Below are 26352 nucleotides of genomic sequence, written 5' to 3'. Positions count from 1 at the left end.
AGGGGGGGGCTGATGGAGTCAAACTTCCCAGAGTCCTTGTTGAAGACAGATAAAGGATTGGTTAAATTTTGACTTTCATCTATAGAATTTAGTTTATATGGACAAATAGTCTTGGTAACCATTAAAAGTACAGAAGTAGCATATGGACCTTCCAAACGAGTGAAGGGGGGGGGAAAGGAATGAAAAAAGAAAAAAATACCTTTAATATTTGGAAAGGCAAGAAGGTGGAGAGAGTGGCAGAGATTTACAAAATGGGTCAAATAGAAAGTAAATAACAAGAGAGTGGCAATAAATTCTGTTGCTCATATGTAAATAGACATGGTCAAAAGACCTCAACTGTCAGATGGGATTTTTTTTTTAGAAAACCAGCCATTTACAAGAGATACAGTTATCTACAACATAAAGATACAAACATATTGAAACTTAGAGGATGAAGAAAGATATACTAGATAACTAATAACCAAAATTAAGTGTTGTCCTTATGTTAGTATCAGACAAAACCAATGTTTAGGCAAAAATTGTTTCAATAATTTAAAGGTCACCTTATAACACTAAAATCTCCAATTAGTAGGGAAGATATACAAATTCTAAACCTGTATGTCCCTAACAATAATGGTCTCAGAGCATATAAAGCAAAATTTTGACAGAATTGTAAGAAGAAATTGAAAAATCCACACTCCTAATGAGAGATTTTAAAACAACTCTCCAAGTAAGTGTCAGAAAATGCAGCCAAAAGGAAATCTGTAATATATAGAAATCTGAGCAGTGTATGATCTAATTGACATTTCTTGAATGTTGCATCTAAACTTACGTGCCTTCTTTGTATGCACATGAAACAATGAAGATGTGCTCGGCTAAAAAGCTGACCTCACTAAGTAGCAAAGGATTAGGGCCTTTCAGACCACTCCTTCTGACGGTAGTGCAATTTAGTTAAAAATCAGTAACAAAAACATTACTAGGGAACACAGTATATTTGAAAATATTACTTTTTAAGAACTAAGCATTTAATGGGTAGAAATTTAAAACTAAATAGAACTCAAAGATGAAAATACAATATACCAAAACCTGTGCAATTCCATTAAAATTATATTAACAGGAAATTTATATACTTAGAAAAGAAAATAACAGGATTTCTGAGCTAAGCTCTTAAAAAGTTATATAAAAAAAACCATCAGAATAGAGCTAAAGAAAGTAGAGGGAAAGATATAAACAGAAGTTAATGAAACAGAAAGCAAATACACAATAGATAAGATCAACAAAACTAACAATTGATTCTTTGATAAGTCTCTAACAGATTTATCAAAAAGATGGGCAAAGATGCATCAGAATTTAAATTGCTAACAATAAAATATTATGAATAATGTTTTGCTACATTTGAAAACAGATGAAATGGATAAATTCTGATAAAATACAAATTAATACCTGTTCAAGAAGAAATAGAAAACCTAAATAACCTTTATCCCCAGAAGAAAATGAATAATAGTTTAAAATCTTCTGACAAACACAACACAAGGCCCAGTCAGCTTTTTGGATGTTTTACCAAACTTGCAAACAATGGGATTATCTCGATTTTATTTGAATAGAAAAAAAACAGAGAGCACTTCTTAACTCTGGTGAAAGGTAGAACTATCCAATTTTAGACAGCAATATAGGAGTGTATCTCTATGACATTAAAAATGGGATGGATTTCTTAAAAAGACACAAAATGTGCTCCATTATAATGGAGAAAGCCACTGAAAATTCACCTTCACTAAAATGGAGAATTTAGATGATGTTACCACTTCAGAAAATATGTTGACATGACCTTGTAAATGTAAACATACATATATTCTTAAAATATTCTTTAAATCTGTAATTTCACTCGTGTACATTCCCTTAAAAGACTTGAGTGCATTAGAAGTAATGCATAAGAATGTGCAAATCACTAAAACTGATTTGCATTAGAAGGCATGTATGACAACAGTACAAATCACTAAAACTGGAAACAACCCCAATGTTCAAGTACAGAAACATAAAGTGACATAATCTTACAGTGGAATATTATACATCAGTGAAAAGGAACATACCACTGTCACCTGCAATCACATGGGAGAGTTTCAAAAGCATACTGTGGGCATAAGCAAATCACAGAAGACCATACAGCACGATTCCATTCATATAAAGCTCAGAAACAGGCACATTAAAAAGACAGTGGGATATATGTAAGTCATATTTTGTTCATTCTAAAACACATTTTTTAACATTTTAATGTCTCTAAAAATGGGATGTGGCTTATAATCAGTGGTGTCTTGCAATTACATTTAACAGGATGTTTTCTTTCTTAGACATGAAATAATGCATCTCCTAATTGTTGGGGGCTTAGGTTCAATGAAGTACGGGAGGTGGCAAAACTACAAAGAAAAGCAGAATGACTACTATCAAATTTGAGATCATGATCATTTATGTCAGGGATGGAGGGAAAGGGAACAGAAGAGGTACACAGGAACATTCTAAAGTACTCGCAAAATACTGTTTTTTAGTCTATCTAGTGAGTATATTTGAGTTCATTTCATTATTATTCTTTAAACCGTTTAGACTCCTTGAATGTATGATATTTTCACAATTAAATAAAAGTATGATGAGCAAAGGCAGTGGTGACGCATGTACCTCAGGAAGCTGGACAGTGAAGGGGAGAAGAGAGGCAGGAGACAGTTGCAGGAGGATGTGGGAGACGCTATAGGAAGTAAATGTAAAGATGTCCCTGAGAAGCTGGGAGCATCTGTCCATTGCAAGTGGAGAAATCAGGAGAGATACTTCCTCTATTTTAGCAAGAGGGACAAAGGAAAATACAGCTTTATGGGGTTTGTGGTACGATATTATGCATGTTCTCCTTGTAACAGTTTTAAATTTCTTTACTTATATATGGGGATAGTTATCAGAAATAGCAGAGGCAGAGGAATGGCCATGAGAAGCAGGAGGCTAAAATGTCAAACATTTATTCAACAGTTACTCCATGGCAGGTAATAAGTGAAGAGTTTTTATATCCATTATTCCATTTATTCCCTTAACCAAAGTGGTGAGGTATATATGCTCTTATGATGCCTGTGTAAGTTTTCCAGGGATGCCATAACAAAATACCACAGACTACATGGCTTAAACAACAGACAAATATTTTCTCACAGTTTGGGAGGCTGAAAGGCCAAGATCAAGGTGCCCACAGTATTGGTTTCTGCTGAGGCCTCTCTCCTGGGCTTGCAGACAGCCTCTTCTCTTTGCACCCTTGACCATGGTGTCTTCCTCTTCTAAGAACATCATCAGTCTATCTGATTAGGGAAGGCAGTTCCCTAATGGCTGCATTTTAACTTAATTACCTCTTTAAGGGCACTATCTCCAAAAACAGTCACATTCTGAGGTACTGGGGGTGAGGGCTTCAAAGTATGAATTTTGTGAGGGCACAATTCAGCCCACCACAATGCCCACAAGAAAATGGAGATGGAGAGAGGGTGAACAGACCCTGCAGGCCTGCAGTTAGTGTCAGAGCTGGGGCGCAAATGCTGTCACCCCAGGTGGCAGCTGAGCACCAGCCATCCCACCATGAAACAGTCCTGTGCCTGGAAGACTGGAGATGAATGGAGAAGAGGAAAAACCAAAAAGCCAATCAGAACAAAGGAGTAACATTACCAAGTTTTTCAGAGCTGTGGAATCTGTCTCGGGAAATAGAATGGATGAACTATCTTTCATGGGCTCCCTTTTTAAATCTGAGCGTTAGGCAGAAAGACTGTGATGGTTAGCCAAAATGGCAGGAAAAGTCAACAGTTTAACGTCAGCTGAAACCCACTGTCCCTGGTTCCCTGTTGAAGTTAAGGTCCGAGGAGGGTGACACCTGCTGGGCTCTGAGGAGTGTGGGTGAGACCCTGGCTCTTCTGACACGCAGTCTCTCACTGCCCTCTGCTGGCCAGCAAGTAGGAACACTCGGCCATCTGGCAGGTGGCCCCACTTCCCTGAAAGCCACAGCTCTACAGGGAATGGTGGGAAGAATTTACTGGGAATCAGACTGTGGAGTGTGTCAGTCTCACTCCTCTCATATACATACACACATTTCAAATCAACGGTGCAGTCAGCTTTCACTATTTTTGGCATTCCGTGACTGTACATCTGTTTTAAAACTCGCTTCAGCTGTTTCATCATTAAAAAAAAATAACGCTTATGTATCTACCACCTTCTTAAAAATGATTTTTCTCAAAATCCAAGAATATGACAATTTGAATGCAAGCTTGATGACTTAACAAAACACTGGTTTGCTTATCATTTCATGTTTTCAAAAATTATAAATTTACTGTATGTTTGGAAGGATGTTTTTCCCAACATTTTGAAATGATGATTTCCTATGTGACAGACCAGGGGCTCCATCATGTGGTTACAGTATTTTTGAAAAAGTAATTGTTTTTATTTTTAAATGTGACTTTTCTTGAAAAAAAAAAATCAGTTCATGCTTTTGGGAATTTCACTGTTATGTTTTGGGGGAACATGTTCTAATAAAGGATTCCTTTGAGTTGAGAAGCATAAGTAAGTGCCAGAATAAACTATTGATCTCCCTAAGAAATCTAGAATTCCTGGCTAATATACTGCACTGGGTGTATGGCACTGAGGTCCCAGTGAAATTCTAAATGCATGAGCCCAAAAGGGCCTTCATGCTCTTAGGTGGATCCCCAAGCCCCTTTTATGCAGCCACTAGAACAGGCACTTAAAATGCAAATCAGATCATGATACCCTTCTGCTCCAGAAGAGGCCAAATGTCACACGTTTGATTTTAGAATAAAATGCAAATTCCTTACCAGCTTTACAAAGCCAAGTGATCTGACTCATGCCAGCCCCTCCAAGTCTGCCCTTGGCCCCTTTTCCTTCCCCTTCAGCTGCTTGCATTTTCAGCCTTCAAGGATCTGTGGCTCTATTTCAGTATTCTGTTCCTTCAGGGCACTTGCTACAATTTGTAATAATCCTGTCTATTTATCTGTTTTGGGAGTCATCCCTATCAGGTAAGCCCTTGTCCATTTTACTGTTTGTTCAAAGGGTTCTTGTCTCCAACCTCCCATTCAAACAATCAGAGCCTGAGCAAAGGAAAATAAATTCAGAGCTGTCATCGGTTCAGAATCTATGGCTTGCAGGGGCTTGATGAGAGCCGTCCCCAAAAGAGGTAGCTAGAGATGCTTGCTTGGCTCCAGGGAGGCCTGATTCAGACATCTTGAAGCACAGTTTTCCTCCCTTAAGTATCACTGTGTGGATGTAATTTCCCCTGCTGCATGTTGCTTTTCTCCTAGGCAGGACCCTGGCATCTGCCTAGGAACAATCCACAGAGAATGAACAGGTCAAACCAGAATGAAATGTCCAAGAGAGTTCTGGGCAGGGGAGCCTAAGGGCAGGCTGATGTGGGGGTTCTTCAGGAAGGAGGCCAGTTTCTGGGCCACAGCATCCAACTCACCTGAGTTGGCATATGGGAGGAGGTTGCTCTTTCGCACGAAATAGTGTTTCAGAAAGTGCTGGCTCACACATTTGTGCAGCTTCCTCACCAGGCACAGGAATGCTTTGTTGAAGATCTGCCAGTCCTTCAAGCGGGGATATTTCTCACAAGTCCAAAAGAGCACTGTCTGTGGAAGGAAGAGGTGGTGTCAGACATTGTTCTGGGCCATTGAGGACAATATATTGAGCTTACATGGACTTGGAAGGAGGGAGAAAGGAGTCACCTGGGGCAAGCTGGTTCTGCCATGAGCTCCTGATGCTTGACCTCAGGTGACTCTCAGCCTTGCCCGGCTGGTCTCCTACACCTCTGTGTTAGTTTATTCTCTCTGCACTGATATTTCCAATGATCGCCACTCTCCTTAAATCTGCGATCCATGGCAGATGCCTTTGCCTCCTACTTTATGGGGAGAATGGAAACCCTCATGCCTGCAAACCATACAGTCCTGCCTAATGGACATCTTTCTCTCTTCCTCTCTGCATTCACCACTCCTCCCACTTGGGTGAGTCCCTCTGGAGAGCTCTGGACCTCTCCTTCTGGGAGCTGTATGTGATTGACTTCCCTCTTCCTCCCTGGCTTTAAACCTGTTCAAAGCTCTCCTGCTCACCCAATCCCACAGTCTTCCTGCCCAAACTCTCAGCTCTCCAGAAAATCAAGAAACATCTCAATTATTTGTCATCATTTCCTCTCCTCCAGTTCCCCGATGGAGATTCTTCTGCCATCAGTCCTCAAAAGTTGTTCTCCCTAAGTTGCACTGGCCATGTTGCTTAATCCAACAAGCCTTTTCCAGGTTTTGCCTTACCTGACTTCTGGAAGAATCTGATTATCCCACTCAAACCCTCCATCTTGAGTCATTCTTCACTTGGCTTCCAGGCCGTATCATGCTTTCTGGGTTTCTCTGGGACTATGGCTACTCCTCGGCATATCGTTCCCTTTGCCTGCCTCTCAGTGTGGAGTTTTGGAGGCTCAGTACCAGATTCTCTTCTCCTGTCACTGTCTTCTTCCACAACAGCAGCTCTAATCCCCACTAAATACAGGTGCTCTGCAATTTTCTTTCTCCAGCCCAGACTTCTCTCCTGAACTTCTTACTCGGTATCTCTTGGAAATCTGACTGTTATCTCAGTCAACATGTCCCAACTGAACTCACAGCCTTGCCCACAACCTGGTCTGCCTCCAGAGTTGCTTATCCACCTAGTTATGCAAGATACAAACCTGGGAGTCATCCCCCTGCCTCACACCTAGTCAAGTCTTGCCAATTCTCCTGAGTATTTCCCAAATCTACCCACTTACTTTCATCTCCAATATCACCCTTCTCTTTCATCTCCCCTGGACCTCTGTGACAACCGTCTAACCAGGCTGCATCTCTTCTTGTGACCATCCTGTCACCATCACACTACAGCCAACATGATCGTTCTGAGGTACACATCTGTGTTTCTTGTCTTCCCATTGTTGGTTAATTAAACATGTGTTGGCTTACACAGGTTGGTCCCTACCTCTGTCTCTGTCCTTGTCTTGCCCTGTGTTCCCTCCTGCACTCCTCCAGCCACACCGGCCTCATGCATGCCCTCTTTCACCACAGGGCCTTTCACATCCGACTCCTTCTCAGGGAGCACACTTCCTCCCCCACTGGCCCAGGAAACACATCCATCAGGTCGAATTCCTCTATGACTCCCACTGAACACTCTCTTCAACGTGTACTTCTCATAAGCAGCAACGATCACAGCAGTGGTCATTTTTATGTTTATTTATGTGGTCCCCTACTAGACTGTAAACTCCATGAGAGCAGAGGACTATACCCATAATCACTCTAATGTTAGTAGCACCCAACAGAGGAACTGGCCCATGAGAGAAGTCAACAAACATTTATTGACTAAATGAAATAATTAATGTTATGGTTTAGCTGTTGACTCTTTTTAAAACAGTCTTTACTAAAAAGTAACAGAGGAGTTTTAGGTTCACAGCAAGCTACTGAATATGTTTTCATTTAGATTATACTATGTTAAGTGAGTTGGCAGTCATTTTGCACTAGTCAAGATAACCTACCTACAAAAAATTGTATTAATTCCTCTTGTAGTTGAGCTTTTATTTCCCTAAGCAAACCAAAACAGTTAAGTCCATTATATATAATCAAGCCTCTGTGCCTTTGTGTGGTTGTAGGAATAAAGGAGCCAATCAAGGGTAGGCTCTTGCCTTATGGAAAATTGCTTTGGGGAGGAGAGAAAGACCTCATCAGACAGTGTCAGACTTAAGGGGAGGGGACCTGACAGGCACATCCTTCCTGAGGCTGTTTTGCAACCCAATTCTTTCTGTGTTCCCTCAGACTAGAGCCTTGGCAAGGATCCTGCACACTCAAAAAAAAAAAAAGGTGCTGGTGTTCTAACACCATATAGTCACCAGCCATGGCCATCCCAGTGTCTAGATGTGAGAACATTCGGCTCTTGGGCCAAGGGTTGGGGACCAGAGGAAAGCCAAGGAGTGCTATTTCTGCACATGCCACCCTTCTCAACAAATAACCCTCTTTATACATGCCCATTCTTGAGAATGCCCAATTCTACTGTGCCCCATAGGCAACTTCAATTGAAAAAATTGCCTTAAAATCCTCTAAGTGATTGAGAAGCCACTGGAATAAGAGTAAATCTTATGGTGTATGCATTTCAGTGATCAGTCAGGGGCTCGGAGGCCCTTGGTGGCCCTTTTCAATCTTGCCTAAAATATTCATGCCACTTAATGTCACTGTTTCCATCCATCTTAATTGTGAAGCAATGAAGTCGGTGTGTTAAGGTTAAGGGGCTTTACTATGAGACAGACTGGAATTTGTATCTCACTCTGCCTCTGCCTAGTGTGGCCTATAGAAAGGTAAGCAAGCAAGAAGCTAAATCCACCGAATGAATTAGACTATCTGCAGGAAGCTCATGCCCTCGACTGAGGAGAACAGGTGTGTGATTTTAGAGGAAGATGCTTGGGGACATGTTGAGAATGTTGAAACTCTGGAGAGAGGCCTCTGTATGTATAAGTGAGATGTTAACTGATTCTTGGACAGGTCAGGGAGGACAGGTTATCAGGGAAGATAAGAAAGCAAAGCAAAGACTAGGGATTTTGTGGGAAAAAAGGTTAAATAAGATATGAAGTCATTCATTCATTCATTCCTTTGATCAACAAATATTTACCGAGTAACCGCTATGTACAAAGCACTGGGAGAGATGTAAGTGTTCAGTAGCAGTTGCCTTTAAATAACTTACTTCAGAGCTGAAAGAGCAACATGGAGCTGGAAGATACTTGTCCACTAAATGAGAGGGGCACAAGTAGGAGCATGCAAGGAAGGCATCACACAGACAGGTGGCTGCCCCAGAGACCTGTGACCCCTGCGTAGCAGTTCTGAGAGAAGGGCTAAAGCTCCCCGACAGATATTAGCTAGGCTTGGGCTGTGTTTTCTGTGAGAGTCTAAATCCCCCGTGTGCTGCACATGGTGTCCTGTGAATGCCCAGTTCACCATGTGTCGTCGGAAATTTGAGAAAGAGAGTTGGGAATGTGATTGAAGGCAAGGAGTGCTGTCCCAGTCCAGGTCAGGTTCTGCTGCCTTGAGCCCTCACAGAATGCAGCAGCTCTCCCTGATGCTCCCCACTGCACTTGTGGGACCCTCTGACCAACGTCTGTCTCCCCTGCCAGACCATGAGCTCCATGATAGCAGGAACACGTGATTGTTCACCTGGTACTTCCAGGTGTAGCGCACATGGCAGGGGCAGGTCTGGCCCCTAGGAAACATTTGCTGAGTGAAGGCACTCATGAATGTATAATTTGGGTTTGGGGCAAAAGGAGACAGGTGCTGGCAGAGCGAGGGGAAATCCTTGCCCTGTGATCTGGAGCCTGGAAGCTCAGATTTGCCACAATATTCCTGTGGTAATCTGAGCATTTCCTGGTTTGCCCTGTGCTGAGTGTGTGTGTGCATGAGTGGCTGCACGTGGGCTGCAGTGGGGACTGAGTCATAACACCAGAGAGAACATGAATTCCTCCAAGGTTTGAGCAACTCACGAGATTTCACCAGAGTGTAGGTTTCTCAAGGGAAGAGACCATATGTAATTCACCTCTGAACCTCAGCAGGTATCTGGCACAGAGTGGGCACCCATGTTGGTTTGCAGAATGAAGCAGATGGGAGAGACAGTGGGAGAGAGGTAGAGAAAGAAGAAAAGAGGGAATGAGAAAAGAACAAAGAGAAAGAAGGCAAGTGGGTAAGGGAAGGGAAGGGAAGAGAAGGAGGCTGCTCGCCCAGGCAGGGGTGGCGTGCATACACTTGTAGTCCGGGCTTATGCATCTCTATACTGAGTGGTAATTTGTGGGATGGCAAATGAGGATAGTAGAACCCCATCCTGAACTCATCATAAACACCCCTGTTCTGAGTGGCTCTGGCCTGGTCCTACAGAGGGGACCCTGAACCCCAGCCTCCTTGGGGCCCTCTATGGCCCGCAGCCTGCACACTCACCTGCAGATGGTGGGATGTGATAACAGGCCTCTTCCCTGGACATCAGACATCCTCCGTCATCTGCCTCATGGCCTGAAAACATCTCCTGCGGCAGCCCCCGTCCTCATCCAGCTGCTCCAGCAGCACCTGCTCGGCCCGCAGGAAGCTCAGCTGTCAGTGGTAACTGGAACAGCCAGCAAGGCAAACCCGAACGACTGAAGCAGAGGAAGACAGCGGGGAGACGAGAAGGACGATGCTTGCTAGAGTAGAAAGCCACCTCCAAAGCAGTCCACTTGTCTGGGGCCCCCACCACCGGGAACGCAGTCCATCTCACGGGGGACACGGAGGGCGCCTTGGGGCAAGCCACCTTGCACTTGCACACATACTTGGAGAGGCTGTGTCTGCTTTCCCTCGGGCACTGGTTCTCCAAATTGAGCCCAACCAGCATCACCTGGAGAGCTTTTAATACTCAAAGATTTCTGGGCCCTGCCCACTCCATTTCATTCAGTAGGTCCAGAGTAGGACCCAGGAACCTGCATTTCTAATAGGCTGTCAGGAGCTGCTGCGGGTTCTGGGGCCTGCACTTTGAGAACCACTGATCTAGGGAAAGCTGTTTTCCTTCCATTGCCAGTTGGCAGTCAGTGATGCCCCAGCTGGTTAAGCTGTGAGCATCTCTGCTCTGTTGAGCTGGGGCCTGCCCACGCATACCTTGATGCACTCCACTCTTTCTGGAGAAGGCCAGCGCTTCAGACATGGCGGCCACTGGGCTTTCTCGGACCAGGAGGTGGGGATCGAGGAGAAAGCTCGGCTCAGTATGAGCATTCAAAGAAGGAACTGGGGAGCAGTGGGTCTGACTAGCCCTTTGCAATGGGCTGGGCAGTGCTCAGTGTCAGCAGCACGCCGAGGGTGGAGTGTGTATGTCAAAACTTAGACCATTAGCTAAGTCCACATTGATAGAAGTGCTGCTGGAACATCTCACGGTTGGTGAGCTTTTCTTTTTTCCTTCTCCCCAGCCCCAACGCTTTGGTGATGCCTTTTAAGGCGATGGATGATTTTCAGAAGTCTTAACTCAAAGAAGGAGACACAGGAGACAAAGAAAAGGTATGGCATTGGCTACTGTAAAGGAAGTCCAAGCCTTGTTTAGGACAGCCCTTATTTACTCATCTACCTTCAGTGGAGTTTGGCTTAACCTGTCTTGTATCTGTGTCACAGTGTCACAGATGGCATTTGTTTCTGCCACCCATTAAGCCTCATGTATTTATCATCACAAGCCCTTGCGATCATAAAGTACTTCAAAGTTTGTCATAGCCACTGACTTAAAGGGTCGAGTGCTTGGAAAGAAGCCCCTGCTGCCTTTCCCAGCCAAAGAGAGGGAGAGAGAGAAAATAAATGCATCTGGTAAAGTTTTCCAGCTCATATACTAGAATTCATTTCTAATCTGTTCTACCTTCATTCAGAAGATAGAGTAGTTTGTTTGCCTTCATTACAGAAAAGTATGAGGAGACAGAATCTATTATTTTGTTTTTCCTCGCTTGGAGACGAAAATGAAAATGGAAGCTCATTCATTCATTGTGTTACCCGGGTCAAAAGGAAGACCTTCCTCTCTTCGGCTGGGGTGTGGTGAAGAGCTTACTGTCCAGTCTCATCAGAACTGCCTGATGACATCTGGCACTTCAGTATTATTTACTGGCAGCACCTCATCCACCTGGCCGGGTTTGAATCTCTTATTTGCACTTTCACTATTAACAGTGTTGCGAAGTGAAGACAAGGGCCCCTGCCGGAACCAGCCTTCCTGGCCCACACCCCCCGCCTCTGCCCCTCGCTGCCGGCTCACTCTGCGTACTTGATGTGTGACATCAGCATGTTACTTAATCTCTAAATTTCAGTTTTCTCACCTGTAAAAACAGGTAGAAGATAATTCTTACGCTACAGTGTTGTTTTAAGTGTTAAATAGTCTATGAAAGCATCTATATATAGTAAAATCCACTGAATGTGAGCTATTTCCATCATGGAACCTTCCAGAACTATTCTGTTTTAGGCAAGTAAATGTACATCTAAGGCCTTTTCTTTCTATACAAATAAATCACATATTATTGAGCATTTGGATTTTTACTTAATTGTCTAACCTGGGAGTTTTCATAACTGTGTGTGTACATATATTTCATTCTTTTAAAGGCTGCATAGTAGTCCACTAGGCAGAAGTAGCATGATTTATTTAATTGTCCTTTGTTAGCCATCTAGATTATTTCTAGTTACTTACTATTACAAAGCCTATGGCAGTGGATATCCTTGGGCATGTTTCTTTCTGTATGCACATGAATATATTTCTAGTACTGGAATTGTTGAATTGCCAAGTAAGCATACTATAAAAATAAAAATGGACTAACTGCCCTTTAAAAAGTAGGCACCAATTTACACTTCCAAGGGCAAGGCATGAAAGCACGTTTCACACACTCACCACTGTACACTGAGCATGATTCACACTCCTTCATCTCAACCTGTTCAGTATTTTAACGTACATTTCTTGAAATATGTTAGATGGCACAATTTTTTTCTTATTTTTACTAGCTGTTCATATTATTTTTCTGAGTCTTTTTTTTTTGTCATTATTTCTATTGGTCTGCTCATACTTTTTCCTCTTGGCTTATACTCTTTTACAGTTAAGGTAATTAGTCCTTTCTTTCCTCAGTTTGAAATTCATCTTTTAACTCTATGTGAACAAAATGGGGTGAGGGGGGACACATATGCCACATTATACTGTAGCTAAAAAACTGGGGGACTATAAACCTAACCAAGTTCTTTATAGCTTCTGGGTTTTCTGTTTTGTACAAAATCGGTGGTTTCCAAACGTGACACACTGGGGTGCTGTAGTCGGTTGGAGGGTGTTGTAGAGATGTGCCATTAACAAAACTCTGAGGTTTGTGAGGAACTTGCTTTGTAAAAAGAATACCCAAGTTTCTAAGCTGGCTTCCTGGAAAGAGTGCATAGACCGAAGCCTGTGCTATCTGTGCCGCAGCAGAAATCGATTTAAATCCAGGGAGCGTGTTGTGAGTTTGAATTCCATTCTTCTATGTGTCACAGCAGAAAAAACAACTGGTCCACATTATGAGGGCTGAACATATGTAAAGAGCACATGATTATCTTCATTCACAGGTGTGAGCTTCAGATAACACCCACATGGAGCAAAAGGGGAAATGCCAGACATTGCCCTTGGACTTTTCCTGATCAGCTCACCCGAGAGGTGACAGATTCCAATCACATCATCAACCAGCTTCTGGAACACGTGGAGGACCTTAGTGGGCACAATATCCCCCTTGATGTTCACGTCTGCCTGGTGCCACTGCCATAGGCTCCTCATAAACTGCTCCACCTGCAGCCACTGCTGCAGGCCCTCGGGGTCCCTAAGGGGGCAGGAGAGCCTGGCACCCTGCAGGGTGTAGTGCCGCCAGCGCCACTCCCAGGCCAGACCTTTCACTGGGACTGTGATGAGGAACTGGCTGGGGGCCAAAACCTGGAGTCAGGAAAGGAGAGAGAATGAGTGTGGGTCCTAGATTTGGGAGGCCACAGAAATCCTCGGGAAGCTGACCTGCTGAACAGGGCAGCCCAGTTAACCACTGACCCTCAGCAATGTGAGGCAAACAGAGAATTGCACCTGCTGTTGCCAGAGGATTCCGTCTTTGCTCTGCCACTAACCCACTGAAACATTAGGCAGGTCAGGTAACTCACCGAGTCCTTGTTTCATGACTGCAAGGAAACCGACTGCACCTAACCTGGAACTCTAGAGGGCACCTAAAGTTCAGGGGGGAGAAGGAAAATCTGGGAAAGGAATTAGCATTGACTGGGTTCCACATTGTAAGCACTGCAATTCTCATGCATTAGCTGTTTAATCTTCACAGTTACACAATGAGGTGGCTTTGTTAATGATTCCCAGATGAGGAACCTGAGAATCAGAGGGACTCTGAGATCTCAAGGACACAGAGCCAGTAAGTGTTGTAGCCAGAACTTGAGCTTGGGCCTTCTGATGGCTTGTTGAACAGTTGTTTTTCTACCCAGGGCTGGCTCTCAGTCAAGAAAGAATGACCTGGAGGGTGAAAGAGCTGGTGTAAATAGAGGGCGGAAAGGAATGGGAGAGGAGGTAAAAGCATTCTGTAAAATGCCTCCCTTTCTTTTTGACTGTACTGGTGACCCATGGCCAGTATTAATGACTAACACTTAACAAAATTACAGGTGCAGTGAAAGCCTGTTTATTGAGACAATGTGAGCTACTCAGATAACTAAGTTTATGGAGAAAAGCAAACAATCAGAGTTTATCTACTCTGTTTCTATAGGAACCAGTTCAGGCCAATAGTCCAAGGGGTAGAAGAAACGGGTCAACAGTACAGCACCACCAAAGGGCACGTGACCTTTGACCACATCACGTGGCAGCCTTCTCCACTCTGTGCCTTTCCCCATCAATCAGCCATGCACTGGAGGAGCTGCCTCCTTACCATGGGAAGTTCTGACAGTGGTATTTGGTTAAACTTTGGTTAACCTTTGCCCAGAGCCTAGTCATCGACCAGTTCAGGGTTGAACACAAAAATCAGCAACACTGATTCTGCCTCATTCTCAGAGAACAATAGTTTGATGCTATAGGGGATGGGTCCACAAGGCTTCTAGTGTCCACAGAAAGGTGATGAGATTAAAAGAGAGTGGGTAAAAAACTCCAAACTATGGCATTTAAAATCTATATGTTATTTGAACCCACATGCCTGTGAATTCAAGAGCACAGCTATAATGTTACTAGTCATGTAAATGATGCTTAATAAATACATGTTGAATTTGGTCCAAGGTAAAACAAAAGCCATTTTTATATGCCTCACTGTAATTATTTTCAAAATTTAATGTGCAGAACAGGATATATATAAATGTAAGTATATTTTAAGCTATAAATTCTGAGTGAGACCACAGAAGGAAATTTCCTAGGATATAGTTCTAGGAAAAGTGTTGCTATGTTTCTGTTCCTAGTCACTGTTCTACATTTGTCTAATTTGGATTGGCAGGGTGGTAGACGTGGGCAGATGATGTTCTGACACTCCAGGATACAATCTCATTTTATAACTTTTATCCCAGGGTAAATTTTCTAAGATCTGACTATGTCCCCAGATCTACATGTCCCAGAACTTGTGGTGGTCCTTGTGCCCACCAACCTTGAAATGAGCTGTACCAGTGATGGTCTTTTATTCAGGTACTAACTCTTTTGCTCATTCATTCATTCAATCATTCACAGAAGCTGAGTGGGCCATACACCATGCTGGGTGCTAGGAAAAGACCAATCAGTAAGCACGATCCTTACAATCAAGGAACTTATAGTCTTGTGGAAGAGACAGGGCATGAATATGTGTAAGTTTAATACAAGGGAAAGGGCTCTTATGTGCCATAAGAAAAATCAAGATAAAGGAGCATGGGAATTCAGAGTGACTCAGAGCTTCACCTCTCCAATCTCTGAACGAGATCAAGTCATGTCTGTTCCACAAGGTAGTTTGTAAGTTTGAGCTCATTTCTGTGAGAACAGTGTTGTCCACAGCACAGTGTTGCATGCATGGTGACTGTCACATATGGGTCCTGGTAGCTTATGGTGCTGTGGGATGCCACAGCAGGGACAGGGGTGGCACAGCTACTTAAGTTTCTAAGGGCCACCCCTTCTACTTTCTCCCTTCTTCCACCTGCAACCAACAGACTTTCTCACCAATGTCCTGAGCTCCCTCTTACCTAGTCCCCAGCCTATAAAGTGCCCTACTCAACAGAGTAGGTGCTTAATAAATGAGTATGTGCTGAACTCACTTAAATCATTATGGTGGCACGTGCTTTGGAGTCAGAAACCCCGGGTGGAGTTCTGGCTTTAGTGCCTACTATAACATGATTAAATCATTTGGCTTCTATAAACCTCTATTTTTATCATCTGTAAAGGAGGAATGTGGGGGCCATGGTGAGACATCTGTGGAATGAGTTGTGAATGGTAAATTCTCAGGGTTCCTGCAGAAACATGAGGTATGGTTAGTAGTCTCAGTGCTGTGTGTGTCTGTCAAATACTGAGACTTGCCTGCCCAGACTTCCTGGCTCTGTGGGTGGGCAACTCAGAGCAAGTGAGACCTGCTCACCTTAATGTTCTCACTGTATGTGTCAGAGTAAGGGATGGCTTGAAATCGTATGTCTTGGTGGCTGATTTCTGTGGTCAGGTGGTGGACAACCTTCTGCACCTCTTCCACAATCTGGGAAATCCACTGGCGCTGCAAGTCAACCTGAGTGTGAAGAGACCCGCAAAGGTGGTTATTTCCAGGCTACTATTTTAGGTTGTGTGGTCATGGAAGTCCTCCATAACGAGGTGACATTTGAGTGGGCCCTGAAGACCACTTGGGAAAGCAAATTCTGAAGCAGATATATGCTTGGTGAGGCTCAAGGGTCAGAAAGGAGGCTCCAGGGTTTTGTGAACTTTGGTGAGTCTATGAAATGGGATAATAATACCTGCTGTCCAGGTTGGTGACTATTAGAAGTTTAAGACATGAAAACATTCAACAGATTTTTTTCCTGCTTATGTTGTCGGTCAGTGACGGTTTCCTTCTCCTCCATACTCACCCTCTCCTTTCGCTACTAGACCGATAGGAAAAGGCATGCATTTGTTTCTTCTGATTTGCACAGCAAATCTCAAAGAACCGGAGAATACCCATATGAAATAGAACACCAAAAAATACAGACCTTAAAGGATACTTAAGGTTTAGGGGGATAGGTGTTTGTGGGAAACACAAAGGAACTTTCAGTAAACTCCAGAAGAGTCAGAAAAATCCACATGAAGAAGTGGGAAGAGTCTGCAAGGTTTTCTGAAATGGAGAGGCTCTTTGTTACGTTGCTCAGGAGGCAGCTGCGAGCTGGTGCCATTACAAGATTCTCCCTCAGAGAGCTGCTGCTGAGCCCGGCCGGGAACTGGTAAGCAGCAGTATTTGATACATCTAAATGCAACATCCACCCGTGAATCTTTATATTCCCCTTGCGTTTTACATAATGGTTCTTTCTATATATTCTAGAGTACTTGAAGACACCTGTAAACTGATCAAGAAAAAAAGCCCAAGTCAGAGAGATTTCTGTTTCCTACATTAAGTCATCAACCAGTCCAGTCACCTGAGACTTCATATCTCCTACCAACCAACAAGCCATCTACATGTGGACATAGAGCTCAAATGTGCATAAGCATCTATTTACTCACATATCTAATGTCACATATAAAGTCAGTTCATCAACAGCCATGTATTTAGCACCTGCCATGTACCTGGCACTCTTTACATTATGGGGCACAGAAATAAGTAACACAGATAACCCTGTACTCACAGTGGTGGGGAACACAGACATAAGTACAGAATATAAGTATGGGGGCTATGACAGGAAAGTGGAGAGTATCTCTGGGTACAATGGGGCAGTTGGCCTCATCTGCAGCCTGAGACCTGTTTTATATGTATATATCCCTGCACAAGGACTGTCTTTGAACATCTACTACACTCCAGGTGCCTAGGAGTAACAAGAAATGTTACTTGCAATCTCAAATGAGTTTGCAAAATCATTGGAAATAGGATGAAGATTTAATTGAATTTTCAAAATTCATGTGTCTTGTCTGATCTTAAATAAGATGATCATGTTATACTAGCTTTAAATATCATCTTCTTGTCATCAGTGGCCATCCCCCCCCCCCACCAAAATGTCCATCCCACTATATTCATCGCAGGAGAAAGGACCAAGGGTATGTGTCTTGAGCATTTTGTAAACTGTCAAGATGCTGCATCCTCCGAAGTGTGGAAGTGGAAGAGAGAAGGTGGTCACAGAGAGGCCACATCACTTACCAGGCCAAAAGGAAAGAAAATTGCTTTTTGAGGCCTATGATTAAGTGTCCTCACCAGTGTAGGACTTCTCCTATGTGCTGTGATTCAACACCATTCAACCAATTTCTGTGGAACATCCACTTCATGCCCAGCTCTATGCACACATGTTGTCAAGTTTACAGATGAAAGGACAAAGCAAGACAAACTGGAAAGTAAAATCACAGCACTCTAGAAGTTTGCACAGGATGCTATATGCTCTCAGAAAAAGAGAGATGTCATCTCGTTTGGAGGTTGTAGGGAATATGCCCTTTGTGGAGGCGTAATGTATCACAGTTGTATCTGGAAATATTATTTGGAGTGAGCTAGGAAGAGAAACCCATGAAGGTTGTTCTGGAACGAGGAAATGGCAGCTAACTAGCATGAGGAGCACAAGGCGAGAACTGTAATTGTCCCTGAATTGTGGGAGCAGAGACTGCCCTGGACGAGGATGGTAAGGTGGAAGAATAAACAGAGAAGCCTTGAAAATCAAGGAAAAAGAATTTTGAGAACAAGGTTAACAGTAAGCAATTGAGTGAGATAAGGCCTGAAAAATGTCCACAGTTTGGCAGCTAGAACAGGATTGATGTGTTCAGGGAAGTGATGAGCATTAAGCCAGATTGCAGTAGGTTAAGACTGAATGGGAGATGAGCTAGTGAAGACAGGCGAGCAACTCCTCCAGGAAGTTTGGCTAGAGAAGGAAAAAAAAAAACAAGGACAGCAACAGGTTTTTTCAGAACGACACACAGGTTTGAACACGTTCAAATGCTGAGAGAAAACAGCCAGTGAAGGAGGAAGAGGCAAGTGGAGAACAAAACCATTGAGCAAGGATTTCCCAGCCAGAAAGAGGTGTGCAAATCCAGGATCCTGGTGAGGAATTCAGTTTGGGGTATCAGAAGCAAAGAAAGGTGGGTGTGAATACAGATAAAAGGGTGGGGATTGGTAGGAATCAGATTTTCTGTGTGACATCTATTTTCTTTATAGAGTAGGAGATACAGCAACGTGCTGAGAGAGATGGAGGGATAGAAGGTAAAGGACTTCAGGTGATGGACTTTGGAAACAGTTTCTCTAAAGAACGAGGTGCAGGCTAGGAACATGTGTAAAGGCTGCCTGGTAGTGCCAGGGCTCGTCTGTGGGCAGGTCCGTGAGGCTGTGGGATACCAGTGAGCTCAGACACCAGAGGATCTCCAGCACCTCTCAGCCCTCCAAAGCTAACAGTGGGAGCACTAAGACTGGAGTTTTCTGGGCAAGATACAGAGGATAAAAGAGCAAGGGAAGGTTTCAGTGGCAGGCTATGTTTTCCAGCCTGGGTGGGGACTGACAAAGTCACATTGGACAAGTTCAGGGACTAGAAGTCTGATCAGGAATAGTGGGAAAAAGTAACACAAAGGCTAACTGGAAAGGACATTGCCGTCAGGGTGGCTGGGAAATAGTATTCTCAGATACATAGTAACAGTCTCAGAATGTGTTGGGGACTAAGGCTAACATATCCCAAATTCTCCAAGTCCACTGATGTGACTCCATAGAACTTGAATGTTAGTTAACATAATGATGAGTGTACATACGTGTTATTTTTCATTTCCCAAGTAAATAAACTAATGGAAGATTCGTAATACTGACACCTTCAAATAATTTTTAACTGACAAAAGCTTGAAAGAGAGAAAGTGTGCGCATGTGTGTGTATGCCCTTACACACGGTGAGGGGCCTATTGGTATAGGTTTTCCATTATGAATCTCTTCTACAAATTAAGCCCTTATTTGATGGTGGAATTTTCTTACTGGGTAGGACAAGTTCACACACTCCTTAGAAGATATCTATAATCTCTTACTCATTATAATCTTTATTACCTGTTTTTATTTCTGAAGGTGACTGAATAAGGGAGTACTTTCTGGGCCTATAGCCACATATTCTGGTTTGATTTTCTTCATTCATCACTTCTGCTGCAATTTAGACTCGGTCTTCGAATTGGAAGAGACTTCGGAAGTCATTTTGCCTGGTGTACCTTTACAGAAAGCCAGAGTGACAAGGTGGTTATCCTAATGTCACACCGGTCGTTACCAGGATGACTAGACATAACACCCAAGTTCTCCAGCTCTTTGTCCCACTGTCCCACATCCCCAAGTAGAAGCTCCAGAAATAATACATGCCATTACCCTCTTCCTGAACCTAACCATGCCCTCCATTTGGAGACAAGGATCACTAAATAGCAAGTGCAAAGTCTCCATTTATCTGGGCATCACTGACTGTCCCAGGATCCCACAGGCACACAAGAGCAACACAGCAGGGGCCTGACAGTGAAGCAGGGCTTAGCCAGGGCTATGATGGGAGAGCCCTGCCCTGGACAGGCCTGACCTCCAGTGCCTGAGCTGCTCAGTGGAGTGGGAGCATCCTTCCCGTTACGTGGTGGGCACTCCCATCCTCCCTGAGTCTCTGGCTGCACTCCTGCAGTGCGTTCTTATGCAGGACCCAGTCCTGTTCAGCAGCTGTAGAAAGGGCTTGTGCTGGGCATTTCCCAGGCTGGGTCCCACATAACTCCTGTCATTTCCATAGTATAAATCACAAACTAGGCTTTTTTCCTCTGCTTGTCCTGACCACAGCCTAGTGAGGTCTGAGCAAGAAGACTCCAGTTCAGGGTGTGGAAAAGCAGGGAATGGGGCCCGAGGCAGCTTTGCAGGGAGTGATCTTGGAGAAGGAAGGAGGCTCCCCCACAGGTAGACACCTGCTGCCAGTCCAACCCCAGAACCTCTTTATTGACTCTCAAACTTCAGGAAGAAAGCAAGAAGCCATTTGCAGCCTTGAAGCAGCCTTATCACAAAATGTATTTCATAGCAAAGATTGGGAAAAACTTGAAGGGGGAAACATGACAATTAAGCAGATGGAATCAAAGCAGGTTCAATCCAAACTTGATCTCAGAGGCCTGTTTAGGGTTCTAACAGTTAGTTTAGGTAACTAACACCCTCTGTTGATTAGTCCCATGAACAAAGTTGTGTTTTGCTTCTTAAAAGACTGCATTTATGGATGTGACAGAGCGGAAGTGGAGATGAAGTGGGTTGAGGTACTCAGGCACATGATGCTAGATGTTGCTGGGCCATCTAACCCAACCCTGCTGTGAACTGACCTTGGGAAAGATGGGCCACATTTGTTAGCATGCAGATTCAGTTACTCTAACTAACACAGAGTTTATGCAAACAGTCATCAGAGGCGCCCTTTAAGGGCACCATCCATTTGGGGGGGCCTCCCTCTGTGCAGGGCATGCCTATGTGCCCACATGCACATACCCACCCCCATTCCTGGCTACTTCCCTCCTCCCCAGCTGAGTTCCAGGCCCACTGTTTTCCCACACATCATTTGCTACATTAATAGCTCAAGTTGGTGAACAATTACTGTTTCAAATATAAATTATTGAGAAGTCAAGGTAATTCCCTATAATAACATCATTCTGACTCACTTGCATTCTGATGTTTTCATAAGATATGGGTAGAGGGGTGGTGCTAAATAGCATACCAGGAAGGTCACACAGGCCTGGTCATACTTGTGAGCATGAGGTCTGTGCAAATGTCATCCATAACAAAAACTACCAGGGAGAAAAGGCTCAGTACTTTCTTCCACACAATAGGAAGTCAGACTTTTAATTTGGGAATTGTTTTAAATCTAACAATCAGTTAAAAAAAAAAAGACAGATATCATCTCTAGCTTCAAGAGATGCTAGAAAGCCCTTCCATCCTTTAAAGGGATGGAAACTTAAATTCAGTGATGCATAAGGATAAGACAGTAGGCTTGTTACCACCACATCCACATCTTTGCAGGCTAATTCTTCCCAAAGCATAGGATCTTTGCAGCTCCCATTTGTAGCAGAAGCAGAAGCACCAGCAGCCCTGTGGAGCCAAAACTGGTGTGTCCCTCCTGTACACAGGATGGTTGGTAAGGATTAGCTCTTTTGAGCCTCATGATAATCCCTTAAGCTAGATGCTATGATTATTCCCATTTTACAGATGAAGACACTGCAGTTCAGAAAGCGTAAATAATTTGTCCAGGGTCCCAGAGTCAATAAGTCACACAGCAGGGATCCACAGCCAGGCAGCACCATGCTGAAGCCCATGTCCATAAACACTGCTCTGCTCTGTCTTCCCAAGGACAAGGAGACGAGAAATGAAAGACAGGCCAACTTCTTGAATAGGGTTCCGTTAGCCTGGAAGGACCCTCCTGTGCTCTTCCACTTACTAGAATCCTACAGATGCTCTAAGGCTTTGTCTCCACTCCTCTGTTTGTGACTCACTTGTCTCGTCAGAGCTAACGCTCCTCTGTCCTCCTCCAGCACCTTTACTGTACACCTCTACTGAAGCCCTCATGGTTGCCATGTGTTATATTAAGCTTTTGCCTGTCTGCACAAGGAACATCCTCCTTTTACCTCTGGAGTCATGCACAAATCTGCAGGTAGGGCAGAGCCATCCTGAAAGATACCTGAAAGACAGAACTGCACTCTCACTTAGCTCCCTACATCCCAGCCCCATGTTTTGGGCACAGTGTTTTGCATAAAGCAGGTGCTTGGTGTGTGTTTATAGAGACACAGAGGGGTTAGGGGAGGATACGGCTTTCAGGTAAAACAGAGTAGACTGAAACCTCAGCACCTTCATTGTTTAGCTGTGTGACAAGTTTTTACTCCATATGAGCCTCTGTATTTACATCTGTGAAAATGGAGGTAATATGCGGTGTCACATGACTGTTGATAAACTTGAATGAGATCTTGTACGGCCTCAAGGGGCCAGCACCTTTTATACTATTCTTGCATTATTTTCAATGAACCCTGAAGCTAAACCCTGAATGCCCATTTATAGCTCCCAAACGGAGCTGCATAATGGGAAATCACTTTGTTTGCTCTAATTTTAACTATCTAATGTAGCTGCATAAAATATAATTACATATAATACTATTATATAAAAATGAGTATGTGTAATTAATATAAACGATTCTAAATTATCAGGGGTAATTATCCTGGTTGTGAAGAAGGCTCTAAGAGTGAACAGGGCCAGGGTTCTGTTCTGTGCCCCAGGGTGACCCAGAACCTAACACATAACTGACCCTCAACAAATAACGGTGGGCATTTATTATAAACATTATATAAAGTTACTTTCTAATAAAATATTCCGAAGTATGTAAAATCACTTTGTAAATAACAAGTTTAATATCATACATGCATCTACTATCATCACCTTTTATAGAAAGACCTTATATAAAAGAACTTAGCAGAGTACCTGGCACATGATAAGACCTCAATAAATATTTGTCTTCATACTCTATTTTTTCCCTGAGGAAAATGATCCTTTTAATGTATGTAAGAAATTCTCCTGGTCTAATCTCCTGTGTAAGATCTTTCATAAGGTTGGTCTTCACATCTCTTCAGAAAGCTATCTCCTTTCCTCTCATACCAGAGATGACAACTGAGATAGTTTGAACTTGATCTTTGTTTAAGTTCAGAGGTAGAAGACACCAAACTCAAATGCTTCTGTGGGCCAGGCAGGTGATAAAATGAATCAGGATAGAGTAGAACAGTGGAAAGGAGGGGGAGCCTGTGGTGGATTCAAGAATATATTCTTGATCTAGGATATTCTAGTGTATGTGTGTGTGTGTGTGTTTGACAATACTGTACTATCAAATACATCATAATACAAAGCCTACTCCTCTACTCTAAGCTCCTGTAATACTAAATTTGTTGCAGTTCCCTGAAAAAGCCTTGATGGCTTCTGTGGGCCCTTACACCAGCAATGCTCTCTGCTTGGACATTCTGTCATTCACTGGGCATTCACCAGGCCAACTTGCATTTGTCCTCCGAGATTTGTCTCTGTTGCCACTTGCTTTAATTCGCAAGGCTGAGTAGAAGCCTCTGTGAGGTGCTCCTAGACCACTTGCTGGTTTGCTTGTACTATCTGCCACCTATCATACCATATGCTCCTTGAAGGCAAAGGTTTACCTTTTTGATCACAGTACTTGACACAGAGTAGATGTTGAATAAATATCGGTGGAATGTATGCATTCATTCAACAACAAATGAATAAATGAGGGTGGCCCCTATTCTCATTATATAATCTAATCCCATCCTATTTATAGGTGTAAGATAAAGTGAAAAAAGTAAAAGATGAATAATGAGTAAAAGTTCACTCATCCACTTAGGAACACAGCAAAAGTGGGAAAGGAATGGGGAAATGTTCCTTGGAAAAGCTGACTTCAACTCAGAAATATCAGAGCAATAGGATGTGTTTGCACCTGAAGGAAGCCACTATTCATAGTCTCAAACTGTCAGGACTGCTGGAAAACTGCCCAACGGTTAGAAGATGCCACGTGGATCTTGGAATCCAAACACCCATGTGTCTTTGTAAAGGCATTGGCTCCATCTGGCCATTTCAATAAAAAGTACATTATTTCTTAAATTCAATTATCATTCCAATACATCCACAAAGAGGAGTAGCCCTCCAGCATCAGCATGAAGGGAGAAAACATATGTGTACTTTAACAGCAACAACTCTACCACTTGTATAGCCGGTGATCAAAAGAAATAATAAGAAATAATTAGCACCGTCAATGCCAGCTTTCTCCGTAGAAAAGATGATCTGTTTTAGTTACAAAATAGTATACATTAAATGATCCCAGATTATGCTAGGGGATTGGAATGGATACTATCTAGATCTGTTGCCACCTGCCTGTGTGTCCATCCATCTGTATTTCTGTGCATTGGAATGTTATTCTGGATCCTCCTCATTCAAACAGCCCAAGCTGAAAGGCAACTCAGGAGCTTATTTTTAACAGAGACCAGCTGTCAACGTAGTAAAACTCCCACTGTGGCTTGGGTGATCCTTTATTTTCAAATTAAATAGTAATAGATTTTTCAGTTTTCATTATCTCCCTCCCTGGTTAAGAGGCATATTTTGATCTGAAACTTCTCCCTAAGTCAGGGTACAGCTCCCTTCCCCTCTGCTCTGGGTCATGTGAGGCTGGCACACTTTTCGGTTGACACCACCAGGAAAACACTGAGAATGAGGAGACCATTTAAGGAAGAAGACATTATTAATTGGTTACCTCATGAAGCTAACTGGTGACTTTATTGAGCTGTTTGCCTCAGTTCCTGGGATATCTGAGTTGGGAGGTGGTGGGATAAAGGTGATGGGAGGAATGAATTATTTCTAGTTCTTGGGGACAGGGGGAATGCTTTCCCTCCCACTCTCTGCTGCTCATGACATATGACAAATTTGTTGTTTTTTTAGTTAACAGAGAGCCAGAGAACAAATAGAGACACTGGGATCAATGGAACAAAATAGAAAGTCCAGAAATAGACTCACACAAACACAGCCATTTGATCTTTGACAAAGTATAAACACGATACAGTGGAGGAAAGATATTCCTTTTAACTGATGGGTTTTGGAATAATTGGACACCCACAGGAAAAGAAATAAACCTTGATAAAAAGCTCATACTTTAAATAAAAATTAACTCAAAATGGATCATAGATCTAAATGAAAAACATAAAAACTATAAAGGTTTCAGAAGAAACAGAGGAAAAATCCTTGTGACCTGGGGTTGGGCAGTTCTTAGAAATGACACCAAACAATGATCCATAAAAGAAAAAAGATGGTAAGTTGAACTTCATCAGATTTTATACGTTTTGTTCTTCCAAAAATACTGTCATGAGAATGAAGAATCAAGATATGGACTAAGAGAATATATTTTAAAACTACATATCCAATGAAGGATTTGTATCCAGAATACACAAAGAACTCTCAAACTCAACAATAAGAAAACAAATAACACAATTTAAAATGGGTAAAGAAAAGAAACCTCATCAAAGAGGATAGAAGGATGACACATAAGCACTTGGAAACTTGGTCAATATCATTAGCCATCAGTAAAAGGCAAATTAAAAACAGGGTAAGATACCATTACTTGCATACTTATTTGAATGGCTAAAATTTTTAAAAATACTGATGATACAAAGTGTTAAAATACAGTTATTTTAAAAAATACTGATAATACAAGCATATGATGATACAACTAGAACTTTCATACATTTCTGATGGGAATGTAAATGGTACAGCCACTCTGGAAAATGCCTTGGTAACTTCTTACAAAGTCAACCATTTGACCCCCAGCAACCCACTCCTATGTATATAGCCTAGAGAAATGAAAACTTCATTTACATAAAAACTTGTACATGATTGTTCATGATAGTTAAAAGCGAGACACCACCTGAGAGCCCTTCAACAGATGAATGGATAAACAAACTGGTACATCTTACAAAGGAACAAACTGTTGATACACTAAACTTGGATGAATCTTAAAGACATTATGCCCAGGGACAGAACCCAGTTTCAAAAGGTTGTATACAGTATGATTCCATTTATTTGGCATTCGCAAAAATTGTCAATACAGGCCAAGCTGTAACAGTGGAGAATAGATCAGAGGTTGCCAGGGATTTGGGGTGAGGTGAGGGTGTGACTAGAAAGGCAAAGAAAGCATGAGGGAGCTTTTCATG

At 42.9% G+C, this 26352-nt stretch overlaps 1 protein-coding gene across 1 annotated transcript in view; it reads right to left on the bottom strand.

Moving 5' to 3' along the window:
* Nucleotides 1-970: 970 nt before the first annotated feature.
* MAB21L3 (mab-21 like 3) overlaps nt 971-26352 on the bottom strand; it is a 58388-nt gene continuing 33006 nt past the window's right edge. Inside the window, 6 exon segments of the mRNA XM_057499471.1 lie at nt 971-5624; nt 9972-10141; nt 10144-10165; nt 11638-11792; nt 13185-13461; nt 16088-16228. Coding sequence (XP_057355454.1) covers nt 5346-5624; nt 9972-10141; nt 10144-10165; nt 11638-11792; nt 13185-13461; nt 16088-16228 — 1044 coding nt within the window. The 3' untranslated portion in view covers nt 971-5345.

The sequence above is a fragment of the Manis pentadactyla genome, chromosome 4, assembly GCF_030020395.1.
Source record: "Manis pentadactyla isolate mManPen7 chromosome 4, mManPen7.hap1, whole genome shotgun sequence".
NCBI lineage: Eukaryota > Metazoa > Chordata > Mammalia > Pholidota > Manidae > Manis > Manis pentadactyla.
Note: the sequence above shows the minus strand (reverse complement) of the source record. Positions and strands in the feature narration are given on the sequence as shown.